General features: G+C 47.3%; 1 protein-coding gene across 3 annotated transcripts in view; it reads right to left on the bottom strand.

Moving 5' to 3' along the window:
• Window positions 1–126: 126 nt before the first annotated feature.
• The window catches only part of HNRNPUL1 (heterogeneous nuclear ribonucleoprotein U like 1), a 39341-nt gene continuing 19683 nt past the window's right edge, over window positions 127–19784 (bottom strand). For all 3 annotated transcript variants that reach the window (XM_079800445.1, XM_079800446.1, XM_079800447.1), the window contains exons 8-15: window positions 17774–18040; window positions 16304–16426; window positions 16072–16200; window positions 5443–5611; window positions 4629–4913; window positions 3314–3603; window positions 1600–1791; window positions 127–1011 (exon numbers count right to left, since the gene is read on the bottom strand). In XM_079800445.1, the coding sequence (XP_079656571.1) occupies window positions 895–1011; window positions 1600–1791; window positions 3314–3603; window positions 4629–4913; window positions 5443–5611; window positions 16072–16200; window positions 16304–16426; window positions 17774–18040 (1572 nt within the window). In that variant the 3' untranslated portion in view covers window positions 127–894. The remainder of the gene's footprint in view (window positions 1012–1599; window positions 1792–3313; window positions 3604–4628; window positions 4914–5442; window positions 5612–16071; window positions 16201–16303; window positions 16427–17773; window positions 18041–19784) is intronic.

Below are 19784 nucleotides of genomic sequence, written 5' to 3'. Positions count from 1 at the left end.
CACCTGGGAGATCTCTGGAGAGGAAGCAGTGGGAAAAACTTCATATTCTGAAGGGAAGGAGACACCCCTCCCCCATTTTCCTTCTCGCCGGCTTAATCCCACCAGAAACTACCAAGACGCCCAGAATAAAAGGTTTCAAGTTCAATAGTCACACTCTCTCCAAATACAAAAAGCAGTTACAATTCAACTCAACACAGAAGCTCGTGTGCAAAGTTACGGGAAACTGAGACATTGTATAAAAAGTTAGGTTAAAGATGATTTTGTGGTTTTGTTTTGAGGGTGTGGTTCTTCATTGGTTGCCTGAACTCAGCAAAGAAATGGTTATCCTGATGAAGTATCAACAGCCAACCCACAGTAAAAACAGACAAATTCTAAGAATTAAAAAAAAGCATAATTACCAAAAAAATATCTGTCACTGCTTCCTCCCTCCATATTTTGTTTTTTGCTTTTTAAACTTTTTTTTTTTAATTTTTTGATTTTTTTTTTAAATCCTGAAAAGTAGACAGTTAAAACAGCTCCTGAAGAATTTACAACCAACTGCATGAGGATCTGGAGCAGGGCTGGGAAGAATGGACAGAAAGGGGTCCTCCCCTCAGTCATTATAGCATCACTGCATGACCAGGGGAGGGGGTGTATTTAGTCAAGGAGGAGGACGGAAAGAGGAAGAAGGTAGGGAGAGAGAGAGAAAATAAGAGTTCATTGTTGCCTGTTTGAACCCAGAGAAAAATGCCCAGCCCTGTGGTTGAAGAAGCCCCTCAGAGGGGAGGCAGTGGGCTGGAGGGAGGCAGCCCTGGGATGACCTGTCCCCCAGCACCGCAGGACCCGGTGGGGGCAGACGAGGGGCCGTGGTGGGCGCTGGTGCAGGAAGCCGGAGGGGCCTCCGGGGTACACTGGCTACTGAGTGCTTGTGCCCCCCTGTGTGTTCCCGGTGTAGCTCCCGTAGTCGTAGTTCCCGTAGTATGGCGGCCACTGGCCCTGGTTCTGATAGTACTGGTTCCACTGCTGAGCGTACTAGGGAGAAACCAAAAGTACAGAGTTGTCCCTCATCTAGACCTCCATTGGTTCCTCCCCTCACCCCACTTTCACCCAGGGTAGAGACGGGTGCAGGGACAACAGCTGACACTTGGGTCCCCTGACAGAGAAATCAAGGCACCCAGGGAGGACAAGGGACTGACCTGATGCCACATGGTAGGGCAACGAGGGACTGAAGCCCAGGTCTCCTGGCTTGCCAACCTAAGGCCCTTTTCAGATATAGGTTAAGTACCACATTCAACATACTTAATCACAGGTATGGTGGCCTAGCACCAACCCATTGGAATGGACACTGGCCATGGTGCTGAGGCAGGATCTGGAGGCCACTGCTATACCCTTGCCTTGCTGCACTGGGGAGAGGAGCTAGGATACCAGCTGTTCAGCAGCCAGTACAGAAGTGTTCACCCAAATGGACTGGCTACATCAGGTGAATTCCTTTCAGGCTGCTCACCTTCATGGGATAAGAAAGGACTCAAGTCTGGGAATAGACACCGCAAGGGGACCCTGAGAGTCTCTCCATTCCATTGCCCCCAACCGCCCTAACCCATGCCCCCATTTGATACCTACCTGCTGATACTGGTTATAACTGGGCTGAGGGTAAGTCTGTGCAGTTGGGGGTGGTGGTGGGGTGTAAGGGGCTGGGGTGTAGCCGCCGTAGCTCCCATAGTTGTAGGCAGGTGGTGGTGGAGGTGGAGGTGGTGGGGCTGTATAGCCCTGGCTGTAAGCTCCCTGGTTGTAGGGTGGCTGGCTGTAACTTGGCTGGAAAGTAAGGGGGGAAAAACCAGGGCTCTGTGAAATAGCCAGTTCAGCTGGGATGAAGGAAGGACTTTTGTAAGCAGTGGGCCCACAAAGGAACTTCCCAGGTGGAGGTGGAGGCTGAGGGGAAGGTGGGTTAGCAACATGGCAGGAAAGGCAGGGTAGGATACAGAGCTGTTAGGGACTCTGAGACCCTGGGGAGCAAAGTACAAGGCATCTCTTGAAATCCCAGGGTTTTTCCGCCCTGTAAAACAAAACTTACAACAGAACTATTCTTTGATTATCTTGTGTATTCAATAAGCTTGTGAACACAAACCAATGGGTACTCAGTAAATTGTGAGTCATTAGGGGAAGTTACTGAGAAAAAGAGTAGTGGCGCCCTAGCAGGTTTGGCTCAGTGGATAGAGCATTGGCCCGCAGACTGAAGGGTCCTGGGTTCAATTCTGGTCAAGGGCACGTACCTTGGTTACAGGCTCAATCCCTGGCCCTGGTCAGAGTGTGTGTGGGGAGGCAACCATTCGATGTGCCTCTCTCACATTGATGTTTCTCTCTCTCCCTCCTTCCACTCTCTCTAAAAGTAAGTAAAAAAATATCCTATGGTGAGGATTAACAACAAAATAATAAAAAAGCTTATTCATATATATATATAGAAGAAAAATAATAGTGGTAATTTCTGAAGTGCTTCCCATGTCCAGGCTATATCATTAACTAACCTAGTCCCCCCCCATCAGCTCTGAGAGGTATACTCCATCAGCCTCGTTTTATTGAAAAGGAAGCAGAGATTCAGGGAGGTTAAATCATTGATTGTGCCCAAGTGGCAGAGAGCCAGGACTTGGCCCCGATCTGTGGTCCCATGAAGCTATAATGCCACCAACCATCTCCCACAACAAGCCTTGGATGTCAATTCTATTAACAACTCTAGTCCTTTATGAGAAAAAGGAGGTCCAAAGAGGTAAGGCAGTCCAAGATCACAAAACCAGGATGTTTTAGGGTGGGGTCTGAATCTTTGCCTGCTCAACTACTGTTCTAGAAAATATTCTTACTAGACCAGGAGTGGGAACCATTCATCTGTCTCTTGGCAGCTGTTCCCAGGCCTGGCATGTGAAAGGTATTCAGGAAACGGCTGCACAATAAAAGGAGACATACTGGTTGACAGGAGCCTGTGCATTCCAGAGTCCGAGCACTGGCTGTCAGAGAACTGGAACTGAGTCTGGAGCTGCTCTGTTTGAAGGTCTCGGAGCAGAGGCCAAGTCCTCATCAACCTTAGGGCTTGTCTCCACATCCTGAAGACAACAGAATCAGCCCCTTCCAGCCTGGGCAAGGGGCAACTCTGAGTGCTTTCTTGGGGATTCAGTGAGCCAGTGACACAGCCAAGAGAGATACACTTGCTGGATGGACCTGGAGATGGCGAGGGGCCATCCTCGTCAAAAGCACTGTCTGGGAGAAAGAAGGGCAGGATTGGGGGTAGGAGTGGAGATGGGCTGAAGCAGGTGTTGGAAATTTCCCGGATCCCACCTCCTCTCACCTGTGGAGGGCTGTAGCTGCTGACAGTGGGGGTGCTGGTACTGACGCTCGAGCCAGGGATGTTGCTGTTCTTGCTATAGCTGCCGATCCCTGGTGGATTCCGAGCTGGGCTGTAGCTGGGTGGTGGCGGGGGCTGCTGTGGTGGCGGCTGTGGTGGTGGTGGCTGCTGAGGGGGTGGTTGCTGTTGGGGAGCTCGATTGTAGCTGCCTCGGTTATTGGAGTTGTTGTTATCCCGGCTATTGTTACCCCAGCGGTTCTGGTTGTAGCTACCACCTCCACTGCGGTTGAAACCTGCATTGGAGAAACCAGATGAGAGGCCTGTCCTTCTCAACTTGGGCCCCTCAAGAGCTGGGCTGCCTTGGTGACTGCTGCAGCCCAGTGTGGCTAGGCTCAGCGCAGCTCAGTCAAGTAAATAAAGCACCCTCTCTGAGATTCCCCAGGCCCCTAGGTGCATTCTGCCGTGCAGCCCTGATAACACTTGGTTATTACTGTTGGCTGATAGGTTTGTCTTGGTTTCAACTGTGTCCTCAGCATTTGATAGCTGTTGAATAAATCATAAGAGATATTCTGGAAGAGGGGACGCCAAGCACTGGGGTTAGTCCTCATCAGGGTTGTCCAAATGGGCCAGTCTCTCCTGAACCCTCATGCAGTTGTTTCCTGAGCATGAGACTCTTCCCTCTTCCAACTCCTACTGGTCTCTAGACCTTAACTTAGGCTCTCAGGAAGCCTTCCTGCTCCCCTACAGATTGGGCCATCTAAGGTCACAGTTCCGCTGGGCTTTCCAATTAAGCCCAGAATCCTTCTGGACTGTCACTACAGGGTGATGTGTCTGCCAGGGTTTGGCTGTGTCCCCAAACTATGCAGCACAAGACCAAAACATAGTGGGGCATGCCTGTTAAATTATGATCGTACACTTTATTGCAGACAGCAGAACTTAGTGACTAGTTTGGGTCACTTGATCCCAACTCTAGATTTAGTTGGGCAAATTCTGGGTAAATTAACCTTTCTAAGCCCCTTTTTCCATTCGTTTTAAAATATAAAACCCAAAGCAGTCCTAACATTTCACTTACACCAGGTCTTGAGCTGGGACCCAGGACTGACAGTAACTTGGTCTGGTTCATCTTCTCAAGCTGAAGGTCAGATTAGGAAGATGCACAAAAATGACAGCAATGTGACATACAAATGGGCAAGTGCCCAGGGGGAACAGGATAGTGGAAGCATTTCCCTGAGACCCTTGAGTCTGACTTCACCTACTGACTGAATAAACAATCACAAAGCCCAACCCTGACCCAGAAACCAGAGGTGTGAGAGCTCACCTCCTCGGTAGTTGCCTCCTCCACCACTGCCTCCTCCTCGGTTCTGGAAGCCTCCTCGGTTGCCCCCGGGGGGGCCTCGGTTGTCATAGCGCTGGAAAGTGCCACCACCCCCGCGGCCCCGGAAGCCACCACCACCTCGGTTGTCAAAGCGCTTTTCAGGGGGTGGCCCGGCTTTACGGCCTTCCTCGTTGTATTGTCTCACCAGCTTGTCTGCTTCTTCTCGCTGCAGCTCAATGAATAGTACCTCATCTAGGAAGTCCCCAACATCTGGCAACGTGAAGTTGGCTAGAAGGAAGGGAGGTCCCCAGAGGGAACAAATAGGTCAGTACTTTTTGAGGTGTGGTCCCCTCCACACCAGGACACTGTAGTAGTAAGCAAGAGACGAGACAGGATCCTAACCTTAGACTGACAATGGCCAGTGGCTAATGGGGACCTCTTTTCCATATCCTAAAGAGGTAGCTAAGACCCACCAAACCAGTGTTGATAAATGCTCCCTTCAGGAGCAGGCGAGGCAGGTAGAATCAGGGAGGCAGACTGAGGCTTGCTCACAGTCAGCTCACTCAATGAGGGCCATAGGCAGGTGAACATGCAGGTTGCTAGCATTTGCTCCTACACATTATCTCCATCATGCCCCATTCCTACTTGTCTGAAAACCTTGCAAAAGAGAGATACGGGCAGCTTTTCCATTCACAGCTGTACTAGACAGGGAAGAGACAAAGCAGAAGCAAAGAAAGAACAAGATTTTTTTAAAAAGGAGCTTGAGGAAGGAAAGGACCTGATTGAGATGTTCCTCTGGGAATCACTCATCTCCTACCTTTCATTTCCAAGACAGCATGATCTGGGACATCCTTCCCTTCTTCGTCAGTTCGTTTTATTGTTCGGTCTTTTAAGTCCTCATCAGTGGGACAAATGACAATAGCTTTGCGCTGGAAGCCTTCAAATGGTCTCATTTTTCGTCTCTGAGCTGACCCATAAACATTTGTCTAGGGTAGGTGACAGAAGAGGCAAGAGATGGCACATTACAGGATGGTTTTCTCATCTGTGGGGCACTATGTCAGCCAAGGACTGAGAAAAGGGCACTAGTTCTTCTAAGCAGAGAAACCCAAGAAACTGCTCTTCTTCACTTTTAAGATTTTTGAATTCACCCTCAGAAAATGAACTGACTCGGGAAACTGCTGACAGTCACAGGACAAGGGATTTCAATGGTTGGGCTTTGCACTTTAATCCTCTTTGTTCTCAGTACTTTGCTTTACAACTGCCCCCCTCCCCCCAAGTAATATGGGCCTCATTTTATTTAGCTTCACAGATGTTGTGTGTTTTACAAATTGAAGGCAAGACCCTCCACCAGATCATGACTCTCTTTATTGCAGTGGTGGTCTGGAACAGAACCCACAATATCTCAGAGAAATGCCCGTACATGTTCATCATAAAAAATTCAGAGTACAAGGTGTAAAGTTTAGAGTAAGAATCTCTTCACCCACCTACTTCCAGTCTTATTTCCTAGAGATGATCAAATTTGTCTTTAAAAAAAAAAAAATAGCCCTAACCAGTTTGGCTCAGTGGATAGAGCATCAGCCTGTGGACTGAAGGGTCCCAGGTTCGATTCAGGTCAAGGGCAAGTACCTTAGTTGTGGGCACATCCCCAGTAGGGGGTGTGCAGGAGGCAGCTGATTGATGTTTTTCTCTCATCAATGTTTCTAGCTCTCTATCCCTCTCCCTTCTGCTCTGTAAAAATCAATAAAATATATTTTTAAAAAATATATATATTATTGATTTCAGAGAGGAAAGGAGAGGGAGAGAGAGAAATATCAATGAGAGACAATCATTGATCGGCTGTCTCCTGCATGTCTATCCCCACTGGGGATCGAGCCCCCAACCCAGGCATGTGCCCTTAACTGGAATCGAATCGAGGACCTTTCAGTCCGAAGGCCATCACTCTATCCGCTGAGCCAACCCAGCTAGGCAAATTTATGTTTTTCTAAAAACATATGTGTGGCCCGGCCAGTTGTAGCTCAGTGGTTGAGCGTCAACCTATGAACCAGGTCTATTCCTGGTCAGGGCATATGCCCAGGTGGCAGGCTCAATCCCCAGTGTGGGGCATGAAGGAGGCAGTGGATCTATTTCTCTGTCCCTCTCCCTTCCTCTCTGAAATCAATAAAAATATATTTAAAATAAATTAAAAAATACACTTAAGAAATAAAAACATCTGTGATTTTTAACACGAATGAAATCATACTGTACATTCTTCTGAAGCTTTTTTTCACTTAACATTTCTGTAACATTTTTCTGTCCCAGTGTTTTCATTTAATGACTGCATAATATATATAGAATGGATATCATAATGAACCACCTCTTCTGACAGTTGCATAAATTGTTTTCATCAGCACTGATTCTTTCATTCCCTCAGTCCTCTGAAAAATCAGCCTCACCCACAAGTTTCTAACTAGGAAGTTTGACAAGGCGCAGATTTGCTACTAATGTTCTCTTCCCGGCCTCTAGGTCACGGATGGGGAACCTTTTTTTCTGCCAAGGACCATTTGGATATTTAACACATCATTCCCGGGCCATATGAAATTATCAACTTAAAAATTGGCCTGTTATATTTGGTCAAACATTTAATTAACTCACCCCTAATGCTTTGGCAGGGCCAGAACAAATGATCTTGCGGGTCTTAAATGGCCCACAGGCTGGACGTTCCTCACCCCTCTCTAGGTGGGGAGCAGGTGCGTCCTAGGCCAGTGCTGGCACAGACCAGTGCCCTAGGACACATCTGAGCAGTAGTAACAACAGCTTCCCTTTACTGAATACTTCCGATGTGCTAGGCCCTCTGGGACTGGGGAACCGATCTGTCGGACCCCAGGACTCCAGACTCAGCCTGTGCACCTGTGTCACCTGGACACTACTGAAAAAGAGAGCAGCCAACCCCTCAAGACTCCCTGAACCCCAATCCCTGGAGGTGGGACCCAGGCTACTATATGGGAAACTGCCCTATCCAAATTCACTCAAAAGAGCTGGAGTGATGAGGAATACATTCATAAACAATTTTTGGTGGCTTGACGGGGACTGAAGAGAGAAGCTGCAGAGAAGTTATAAAAGGGCATGAGCAAACGGACACAAAGGGTGTACTTTTAAGACCCAGCCTGGCAGAGTGAAAAAAGGATAAATTACTGGTGTGACCATAAACTCACTCTGGCCAGTCCCTACAGTTGATTCACCTGTAAAATAGGAACAAAAAGCTTCCCTAAGCCTCCCCTCCGGGCTGGTGAGGACCGAGCAGGAAGAGGACCACAAAGCACTGACTTGGCATGAGGACTCCTTGAGTGGGGGCTACGAGGAGGCCTCCAGAGTGGGAAGCACCTTGGCCAAAGCAGGCCTCTCAGAGGGACAGCCTGGAACACCCCAGATGTAACCTGACTTGGCCACATAACACCTGTGTGGCCCTGGGTGAGTGACTTCCACTCAAAAGCTTCCGTCTCCTCGTCTGTAAAGTCAACTTATTGTGTATTTACTGAGTCTTAAGTCGTAGATGGGGAAAACAGTAGGAATGTCTGTCATTTGCTCACTATTAAGACTGAAGGAGTTCAAGTAAGTAAAAGCTCTTGGTTAGTCCAGAGCCTGGCTCACAGCCAACACTCAACAAATAATAGCCACTGCTGATATGGCCATCACTGGGTGGGTGCTGTGGATATTCTTATTGTAAGGTTCACTTGAAGCAACCTAGACCAAGGGAAGGTCAAGCTATAGTGTCTTCCCATCAGAAGGCAGGAACTGAGACAGGGTAGGAAAAACACAGGTTTTTGGGGTGTTTTTTTTTGGTGTGTGTGCTTTTTAAATCTTCACCCAAGGATATATTTTTATGGATTTTATTATTTTAAAAAATATATATTTTTAAATTGATTTCAGAGAGGAAGAGACAGACAGAAATATCAATGATGAGAATCATTGATTGGCTGCCTCCTGCATGCCCCACACTGGGGATCGAGTCTGCAATCAGGGCATGTGCCCTGAATGGGAATGTAACTGTGACTTCCTGGTTCATAGGTCGATACTCAACCACTGAGACACGCTTGGGCTGTTTTTATTGATTTTAGAGAGAGAGGAAAGGGAAAAAGAAATGTTGATGTGAGAGGACAACATTGATGGATTCCCCCCCCCCCACACACACACAGGGATTGATTTGCGGGACGATGCTCCAACCATTATGAGCCACCCTGCCAGGGTGAAAGAACACAGATTTTTGTGAAGAAGCTTGAGGCTGAAATCCCAGCTATGTTCTTTACTATTTGTGAGACTGCAGACAAGTCACCTAACTAATCACCTAGTCAAATTTCTTCATCTAAAAGACAGGGATTATAGTCAAATTTCTTCATCTAAAAGACAGGGATTATATCACCTTTCTCCTGGCTCCGGTGAGGATTTGCAGATGTGAAAATGTCTGGTATGTGCCAGGGAAATAAGTCAACACGTACAGGGTAGATCTGAAAATATGGCCAACAGGACTGACAGTCCTAGGAGAGGACCAAGGAAAGTGACATTTGAGGAAAAGATGAGGCACAAGAGCCCTTTTTCTGAGACAAAAAGAACAGGAAGCTGGGTTGTGGGTCAGCCGGAGACCCCAGTGCTGTGAGTATAGCTATTCTCTAAATCAGGGTTGGGGAACTTCTGGCTGGGGGCCATATAAGGCCTGAGAAATAATTTGTTCGGGCCCTGCCAAAGCATTAGGGGTGAGTTAATTAAATGTTTGACCAAATATAGCAGACTAATACCAATATCCAAGTGACCCTAACACACACACCAGGCAAAGATGTTCTTCCCTACTCCCCAGGGAAAGTGTCCCCACTTTCATTAAGGGGAGGGAGAGAATGTGTGTGACTGGGGCCCTCAGCACTGGCCTAAATGGTTAAAAAGCACATCAGGTTAGAGGGGAATAGTCAAGTCCCTCTCCCCACTGCTGTTCCTGGACTCTATGCCTAAAAAACAGAGAAGGTGGCATCTGGTCATAAGATGGAATTTGGCTTTCTCCAGCTAAATAATGAGGTTTTCTCTTGGCACAAAAGCCAGAGTGGATGAGTGCCAGAAAGAATGTGCCCCAGACCAGTCTATGGACAACCCATTCCAGGGTTTATTTGCCCATAAGTGATCCTATTTTGACTCCTTTGAATCCCAACGACAGAGATAACACCTCCTGGAGGGATTCTATGGGGCAGACCTGCTGTGTCAATGTCCTAATGCGGAGACAGAGCAGAGAAGCAATACTGCCAAGAGGGCTAGTCCCTAGTTTCATGGGATGGGATGAATGGGGGCGAAGCAGACTGGACTCCTAAAGAGCTGGCCTCTATTCTGAGAAGTGGCTAGACTCTGAGCAATGCTTCGTCAGACACTCTAGAACTGAGGTACAGAGAACCCTCTTGGTGACCATTTATTAGACGGCACCTCCCTTGCCATACCTCTTGGCTTGGGGAAGGGAAGAGTGTCTAAACCACACCAGCAGAAATACAAATACTTGCCTTTCCTGGAAAAAAGGGAGTTAGCTGCCGGCGACTGTTGCCACAGCAAACACAGTGAGGTCAGAGACCCTAGGTTGGCCCAGGACTGTCGTGGTCACTGGGGGGCTGCTAGTGTCTGTTGCTAAGAGAGACCAGCACAACAGCTGGATCAGCTTTTCCCAGCTGTGTGAGCTCCCTCTGCCTAGTTCCCACTTCTTCCAGTCCCACCCTGCTTGAAGCTGCTGACTCTCAGGTCTGCTGGGGCTGTGTTCCCTGACCCTGGGCCACCCTCAATCTCCAGCCATGTCAGCCAAAGGACAGGAGTTAGCTTTCTCAGAGGAGCTGGACGGGCAGTTTTGGAGCTCCCTAGCCTGCAGCCCTCAACTCTGCCCCGCAGAGGCCTTCTCAGAAGCTTCTAAATGCCCTGACAACAATGAGACAAAGCAAAATCAGGGTTAAAAAAACGAAGTCTTTGAAGAAAGAAAAGGCTGGCAATATGTATTACTGATGGGGCTGAGCTGGGGCAGTAGCCCTGGTTGGCTTTTGGACTATCCTGTGCTTAACAGTCCCTTCCAGTCCCCAGAAATAAATATTTGAAACATTAGCCCAATTAGCTGTTTGCATCAAAATTTAGTATTAGGGGATCATGTACTGTCTTCTTCACAAATGTGAGAGTCTTTAAGGACCAATCCAATGGCTGCAGAACCCAGAGCAAATCTCACATGTCCACCATCACAGATGAGGGCCAGGGTATGGCCCAGCCTTGGTCAACTTTCAGTTTTCTTAGCTTGGCTGTTCCATCAGCACACAGCAGATGTCCACTCCCAATACCTGTCTGGCAAGACCATTTAAATTAATTTGTCTAGCCCTGGCCGTTGTAGCTCAGTTGGTTGGAGCTATTGTCCTGTACACCAAAAGGTTGTGGGATTGATTTCCAGTCAGGGCACATACCTAGGCTATGGGTTTGATCCCTGGTCAAAGCGTGTGTGGGAGGCAACCCATCCATGTTTCTCTCACATCAATGTTTCTCTCTCTCGCTTCTTCTCTCTCTCAAATCAACAAACATATGTAATAAGTTCAACAATAAAGATGGAAAAAAAAATAAAATCAACAAATATATCCCTGAATGAGGATTTAAAAAACTGTAAATTAATTTGCCTATCAAGAACTATCACCAGCCAATAGCCTTTTTACTTTTTGTCTTTAAGAACAAAGTTCTTACTATGTGCTCCTTTCAAATGTTGGATATAAGGCATCATTTCTTCAACTGTAAACAGATTACTAGTTTAGTATGAAAGGATGTATTCAGGACCAACCAGATGGAAGAGATGCATAAGGCAAAGTTATGTGAGAAGGGGCACAGAGCTTCCACACTCTTGAGTGCACATACCCCTCTCCCACATCTCCACATGTTCGTGATCCCAAGCTCCTGCTCAGTTGTTTCGCGTAAGATGCCAACTCCCAAGCATGGGCAACTTCCAAGCATGGGCAACTTGGTCCCCTGGAGTTTCCAACTCCACCCTCACCAGGAGGCCTCGAACCCCGTAACCAAGTACTGGCACACAGGGAAGGCACACCAGCAAGGTGGCCAGGGCAAGGGTGCTACTCACCTTACGTATTTGCACATTTACAGGTTTTTAAGAAAGCATGAATGCAAGGCTTAAGGAAAAAGAGGCTTGTTCACAGATCCCCAAATACAGGATTGGGTACCCTCAGGACACATGTCCTGAATGATATCTCAGAGGTGGTAAACATGAGAAACTCATTACCCTGAGACAGGGATCCTTAACTATGTTTGGGTCAATTATACTTTTGGGAATGTTGAAAGCCACAGTCGATCTTCCCATTCTAAATCGAAACTGTCTAACTTTTTTGTTTTTTAAAATAACATGCTTGCACCTGCATACAAAATTGTGTTTAATTTCAAAGGTTCGGGGAGGAACCAAGATGGCAGCATAGGTAAACACCTGAAATTGCTGTCTCATACAACTACATCAAAACTACAACTAGCCGAAACCGGTCTGGCTCAGTGGATAGAGCGTCGGCCTGCAGACTCAAGGGTCCTAGGTTCGATTCCGGTCAAGGGCATGTATCTTGGTTGCGGGCACATCCCCAGTAGGGGGTGTGCAAGAGGCAGCTGATCGATGTTTCTCTCTCATCGATGTTTCTAACTCTCTATCCCTCTCTCTTCCTCTCTGTAAAAAATCAATAAAATATATTTAAAAACAACAACAACAACAACAAAAAAACTACAACTAAAAGAAAAATGGGTATCATCCAGAACCACGTGAAAGCTGGCTGAGTGGAAGTTCTACAACAAGAAGGAAAGAGAAAAGCGCATCTAGACTGGTAGGAGGTGCAGAGGAGCAGAAGAGGGAAGGTACGGAGGCACACGCGTGGAAACGTGCTGGCAACTGGGTATGCTGTGGTTTTTTTCAATTGGGAGGGAGATACAAACTCCCAACTGCTCTGAACTCCAGTTCCTGGCGAGACTCTGGGGTCCCAGACTCATATGGGGAGAAACTGGACTGTCTGGCATTGGGACAGGAATGCGAGGGCGGCTTTCTCTCAGAGGTGGTTGCATAGTTCATTCTTCCTGCACAGGCCGCGGGACACAGAGACCCAGGGACCTAGCGGGGCAGGGCCAACGGGCAACCATTGCTGTTTGCGCTGATTGCACCGTCCTGTGATTCCCTGAGACCACGCTCCACCCAATCTACAACCCCACCCAAGCTGTGCACAGAGGCGTTTGCATATGAATGGCCTGGCCTTTTGCAACCTAACCTAACAAACTGCAGCTGGGTCACAGAACCCCAGAGCTTCCAAAAGAAGGCCTAAGGCTCGTCAGCAGCCTGCATTGCTTCACAGCTGCGCCTCATCTGGGGACCTCCAAACCCCAAACTAAGAGGAGGAATCTGCAGATCTCTCTGTAGCTCCTGCTGGGTTGCCTCAGGCAGTGGTTGACTTTGCACCTCCTTGCAGATCCAAGAGCCAGTGCACCCAGTGGTCAAAGTGAGACCACACCAGATTACAACTCTTCAGATCCATAAGAGACACACTCAGGGGGCAGACTCAGTGAGGACCAAAGCCCCACTGAAGCAAGTCCTGCCCCATAAGGCTGTTTCCAGCACAGGAGTCCTCCCATTGTAGACACAACTGGTCCTCACAGCCAATTGGTCTGGAGGTCAATTCTGCCCAGTGATACCAACAACAATCAAGGCTTAACTACAACAAGACTGTGCACACAGCCCACAAAGGGGTGCACCAAGAGCGTCTACCTCAGGTGACTGTATGTGGGTGGCTGGGGAGGCTGAGCCACTGGGCCCTATAGGACACCTAGCACACAAACCCACTCTATCAACAGAGGGAAGCAGCCAAAATGCGGAGACAAAGAAACAGGTCACAAATGAAAGAAATGGAGGAAAGCAAACTACTGGATATAGAGTTCAAAAACACGGTTGTAACGTTACTCAAGAATCTTCTAGAAACCTCTGAGAAATTTAGTGAGACCCTCGAGGATATGAAAAAGGACCAATTAGAAATTAAGCACAGACTGACTGAAATAAAGAATAACATACAGAGATCCAACAGCAGATGAGAGAATCCCAAGTATCAAGTCAGAGATTTGAAAAACGAAGAAGCAAAAAACACCCAACCGGAAAAGCAAAAAGCAAAAAGAATCCAAAACTATGAAGATAGTGTAAGGAGCCTCTGGGACAACTTCAAGCGTACCAACATCTGAATTATGCGGGCCCAAAAGAAGAGAGGGAGCAAGATACTGAAAACCTATTTGAAGAAATAATGACAAAAAAAACTTCCCCTACCTGGTGAAAGAATAGACTTACAAGTCCAGGAAGCACAGAGAACCCCAAACAAAAGGAATCCAAAGAGGACCACACCAAGACACATCATAATTAAAATGCCAAGGGCAAAAGACAAAGAGAGACCCGGGTCCGGGTGAGGCCGTGGGCCCCTGGATCCGGGTGAGGCCACGCGACCCTGGGTCTGGGAGAGGCCACGCGCCCCTGGGTCCGGGTGAGGCCATGCGCCCCTGGGTCCGGATGAAGCTGAATCCTGGGTCTGGGCGAGGCCGTGTGCCCCTAGATCCGGGTGAGGCTGGATCCCGGGTACGGGTGAGGCCGTGGGCCCCTGGATCCGGGTGAAGCCGTGCCCCTGGATCCGGCCGAGACCAAACCAGAGGGAGTCGGACCTGCATTACCACCATTTGTCCACCATCCAGAGCTGAGGGGTCAGTGCCGACATGTACTCATAAGGAACTGGTGGACATTGATATTGGGTCTCAAAAGAACTGTTGGACCAGAAAGAAACTCACTACAGACTGATTCATTTGCCTGTCAGCATAACTATTATTGCTCGTCGCACATTCAATTCTTATAAGTATATCTCTAGTGACACATGATTTCGCTCATCTAGGGGAAATGATGAACAACATAGACTGATGAACAAGAACAGAACCAGAAACAAGGAGGCATCGATCGGGCTATCGGGCCTCAGAGGGAGGATAGGGGAGGGTGGGGGGAGGGGGGAGAGATCAACCAAAGGTCTTGTGTGCATGCATATGAGCCTAACCAATGCTTAAGTTCAACAGAGGGTTGGGGCATCCATGGGGAGGGGTGTGGGATGGGAATGGGGGGATGAGGACAAATATGTGACACCTTAATCAATAAAGAAATTAAAAAAAAAAAAAAGACAAAGAGAGAATCTTAAAAGCAGCAAAAGAAAAACAGTTACCTACAAGGGAGTACCCATATGACTGTCAGCTGATTTCTCAACAGAAACTATGCAGGCCAGAAGGGAGTGGCAAGAAATATTCAAAGTGATGAATAGCAAGAACCTACAACCAAGATTACTCTACCCAGCAAATATCATTTAGAACTGAAGGTCAGATAAAGAGCTTCACAGATAAGAACAAGCTAAAGGAAAGGAGTTCATCACCGCCAAACCAGTATTATATGAAATGCTGAAGGGTATTCTTTAAGAAGAGGAAGAAGAAAAAGGTAAAGATAAAAATTATGAACAACAAAGTGACAACAAATACATATCTATCAACAAGTGAATCTAAAAACCGAGTGAATAAAAAATCTGATGAACAGAATAAACTGGTGAATGTAATAGAATCAGGGGCATAGAAAGGGAGTGGACTGACAATTCTCGGGGGGAAGTGGGTGTGGAGGGTACGGGAAGAGACTGGACAAAAATCGAACACCTATGCACGAGGACAATGGTGGGGGGTGATGGTGGTGGTAAGGGCATGGGGTGGGGTGGGAACCAGTTGGAGGGGAGCTCTGGGGAGAAAAAAGAGGAACAACTATATAATCTGAACAATAAAGACTTATTTAAAAAAAAAAAAGGTTCCCAGATCACCCGATATGAAGAACCCTGATCTTAAACACAGGTACAAAATACGTGATTTAGATATATACCTGACAGTCATAAAGCATGCTAAGAGAAACTGGGACATACCTATTCTGTAGAGTAATTAATAGTAATTTCCAGTTACTATGTGACAGGCCCTGTGTTAGGGATGTGGGCACCATTATAATCTCCATTTTATAGACCAGATTTGAGATTTGAAATATGAAGCCAGCTGTCTGCAGACACTCAGCTAGTAGAAGAGTTGGGATTTAAGGGCAGGTCTATCCCGCTCAGAAACCCACGCTCTTTTCATTTCACTCAATGGCTCTTACCTGATAATGTTCTCTTGGACTGCTAAGAACATGAGTGAGGCCTGGATCATGGCCCCATACCCCACCCACATACAGGGCTCAGAGAGCTGTACTAAGAGCCTGGGACTGTGCTGCCATGTATGGCTGACCCGCTTACTAGCACTGCAGTCCATGAGCATTATGGTGAAAAATAAAAGGACAAGAGGGTAATATCCAGGCACCCAATAGGCTTCTTCCCTCTCTAGAAGCATGATGGTCACCAGTAAGTACCTGGTCTAGGATATAGTTGCGTTTCTTGCGGGCAGCAATCTGGATGAGGCGGTTGAGGCACTGGGTGGCCTGCTGGATCAGGACGTCCCAGCGGCCGGCATAGTTCCGCTGCCGACGTAGGCCCATCACCTGTGGGTAGGGGGTGGTGAGGGGTGTATGGTCCTGGTTGTAGGACAGCACAGGGGGGTAGGATGAGGGAGGTGGCTAAGGAGAGACCAGGGGCTGCCCTTACCCGCATCTTATCCATGATGGCATTGGTACCCAGTATGTTGTACTTCTTGGAGGGGTTGGAGGCTGCATGTTTGATGGCCCATGTGGTCTTACCAGCAGCGGGAAGGCCCACCATCATCAGAATCTGTAAGAACATGATGGAGAGGTACTGAAGCAGCAGCAGGCACCACCCTGATTCGCTGGAGACCATGAGGGTGACTCTAAATTTCATGGTCATCTCTAAGAAATGAAAGCAATAGCTTCTACCTCAGTGTTGTTGGGATTCAAAGAGATGAGGCTCATCAAATCATCTTAGGCCTGGTATGGGACGAATACAAAACCAAGAGCTATTATGAGCATTTAAATTTTTGTTTAGCAGAATTCAGTGGCCTCTGACAGGGAAGGCTGTGCACTGGGAATGGTACACAGAGTGGGCACAGAAAGTGGTACAACCTTCCTGGAGTTTGAGATGGGGCAAAAGGTATGTACAAGGACAAACATCGTATCCAATCAGTGCATTTAAAATTTGCAGAAACTAGTCGCAACCTAATGCCCAATAAGAGGGAAATGGTAAACATAGGTATTTACAAAATAATATTAAGTGAAAAGGGTCGAATATCAAAATGCTTATACCATAAGATCTCAATTATAAATGTGTCGGTGTATGAAACAAACACTTAGCATGGCAAAAAGAACAGGATAGAATTTAAAACTTTGGCCCTTACCGGTTTGGATCAGAGTCGGCCTGCGGACTGAAGGGTCCCAGGTTCGATTCTGGTCATGGGCATGTACCTTGGTTGCAGGCACATCCCCAGTAGGGGGTATGCAGGAGGCAGCTGATTGATGTTTCTCTCTCATTGATGTTTCTAACTCTCTATCCCTCTCCCTTCCTCTCTGTAAAAAATCAATAATACACACACACACACATACACAAAATCTAAAACTTTGGAAGTAAACTTATTTATGACTGGTGGAATGAGAAACTTTAATTTTCTAGAATAAACATAAAGTCACTTATGTATCAGAAAAAAAGTTTGAGAACAAATATCACCAGTACAGCTTCTGCAGCCAAACCATCCCCAAGGCCAGTTGTCATTTTTGGTCTTAGACAGCTTCGAGTGAGTGTGAGAAGCTGCACAACCTCCTTGAAGAACACACTCACCAGGACGTGCTTCATATCCTCTTCTCCTGTTCTAAGATTCTGACCTCACCCAAGGAGCAGTGTGGCAATTTCCCTCTGGAACCTTTCCAAGATTTAAGTCTCTTATCATACATATCCCCTCTCTCTTTGGCCTAAACCATACCCACAGCCCTCATGTCACTCTCACAGCAGCTTTAAACTTGGTCCAGCCCTGAGGAGTTAGGAGGAAGATTACGCATGCAGGGAGGTGGTTTGCTTTCACCACACCCAGCTGCCATGTCTCCCCTCTGCCTTAGCAGTAAGGTGGCCCAGGAGAGACAGCCATTAATTTAGTCTTCCAGGCCCACTCACCTCACACTCTGCCTTGGTCTTTGGTCCGACAGTGCCCCGGATCCGCTCACTCAGGGGAAGGTGCTGGATGAATGTAAAGCCAGGAAGGACAGAACAGTAGGGCTCTGCCCTCTGCCCGAAGTTGAACTCCACAGCACAATTCTTCACCAGGACATGAGGATAGAGGGCCTGGCCCCCCAAAGCTTCCTTCTGAATTCGGAAAGCAATGCCCATCCACTTCCCATTCTTGGTGAAGGAGAGTTCCACGTCATTTCCACATTCAAAGTCCTAGAAGAAAAAGCCAAAGGAAGAGAACCTTAAGCTGCCGGAAACCGATCATTGACACTTTGTAGTTAAATGTGAAAAGGGAATCCGGAAGGCTGGTCAACCTTAATAGCTCTCAATGGTCAGAGCCATTCACTCATAGTTTAGTTGAGACATTGGACCTTAAATATGAAAAGGAAAACCGGAATGCTTTGGTCAACCTTAATCGCTCTGAATGGTCAGAGCTAGTCACTCATTGTTTAGTTGAGACATTGGTAGTTAAAGAAACTCTCACCTGTTAATCATATGTAAATTTTTTGCTGATTGTCTTTTGTTGTAATTTCCTGCCTAAAGGATGTGGATGTAATTCAGAACCCCAATAAAAGGGATGGCAAAGGCCAGAGCAGGGAGCAGTCCTCCCACTAGAGGTGGGCTCCCGCCTGGCCCCATTTACCCAAATTGATTCTTTTCTAGCTTCTTTTCATTTTGATTGCGGCCTTCTCCAGAAACCGGACCTGAACGGGAACCCTGAAACACGCGGGACGTGACAAGGGATTCCCACATTAAGCCAATGCTCAGCTGAAGGCACTGGGAACCACAAGTTGGAGAGAGCAGATGCAGAGAGAATACAGCCAGCTTCCCTAATTTAGCTGTAACCCCACTTCTCAACATACAGATACAATGGGCAGCACCAGGGAACCGCTCAGAAAATGTGCCCCCAAACCCTCTTTTTAAGACCCAAAGGCTGGTGGCTATGAAGCATATAATCTTAGGAAGGCCCAATTATTTAAGCCTTGTGCCTAGCCTGAGACGAAGATGAAGGAATAGGCAATCCTGTCCATCCTCAACTCAAGAGCAGGCTGTAAAGAAAACAGAAGGAAAGAAAGCCACGGCCGTCAAGTCCAGCTCCACAAATGAATTCACTGTTGGTTTGACACATGTTCTCCAAGTTCCTGCTCTTCCTGGTGCGTATGTCTATGGTGATCTGGGCCTAACAAAGGTCAGGGCCTAGTGGGGAACCAGATAAGGACACTATCTTAATTGAGTAAGAGTGCCTACAGAGGAGCAAGATTCTCTGAAAGGTAGGGACCTGTAAACCAAGTCCTAAACAAAATGAAATGAGCCAAGTTTGAGGAAGGAGCAGAGAGGCATAAAGAGAAGTGTTGTTTGTGTACAAATATGGCAGTAAGAGAACACAGGGTCAGACTGGCTGAAGCATAAAGGATGAGGGGGAAGTGATATCAGTATAGCTGGAGAGCCAGGCAGTGACCAAATATATTCAGTAACTATTCATTGAGTCCCTATCGAGCAGCTGAAGTTTAGTGGTTAAGATCCTGTTTTAGAAGGCAGGCTATTTCAGTTCTACCATTTACTATCAAAAAGGGAAGGCCATGGTAAGATACTATAGTGCACAGGGTTGTTCTGAGGAATAAGTGGGTTAGTGTGTTTATTCCATAGTGAGCACATAATGAATAGGGGTTCTCACTCCAAGATGCTAGGCACTAGGCTGGGCTGAAGTGTGAGAAGGAGACATGGCTCCTGCCCTTGGCACGTGAGGGTCTCTCTGTCACCTTAGGAGTTAGAGCTTCATGCTGATGGCAGAGCAGAGCCCCTGACCTGTTTCAAATATAGAAGTGGCCTGGTTTTCAAAACTGTTTCAGAAAGATCACTTTGGGTACAGGATACAGGTTTACAATTAAGCTCAAAACCTGGAATTAGACAGCAGAGTGAAGCAAAGTAAAGTTCAGGTTCCTGATTTAAAGTACAA

This window comes from Cnephaeus nilssonii (genome assembly GCF_951640355.1).
Source record: "Cnephaeus nilssonii genome assembly, chromosome: 20".
In the NCBI taxonomy this organism is placed as follows: Eukaryota; Metazoa; Chordata; class Mammalia; order Chiroptera; family Vespertilionidae; genus Cnephaeus; species Cnephaeus nilssonii.
The sequence above is the reverse complement of the archived record's forward strand: the minus strand, read 5'-3'. Positions and strand labels throughout refer to the sequence as shown.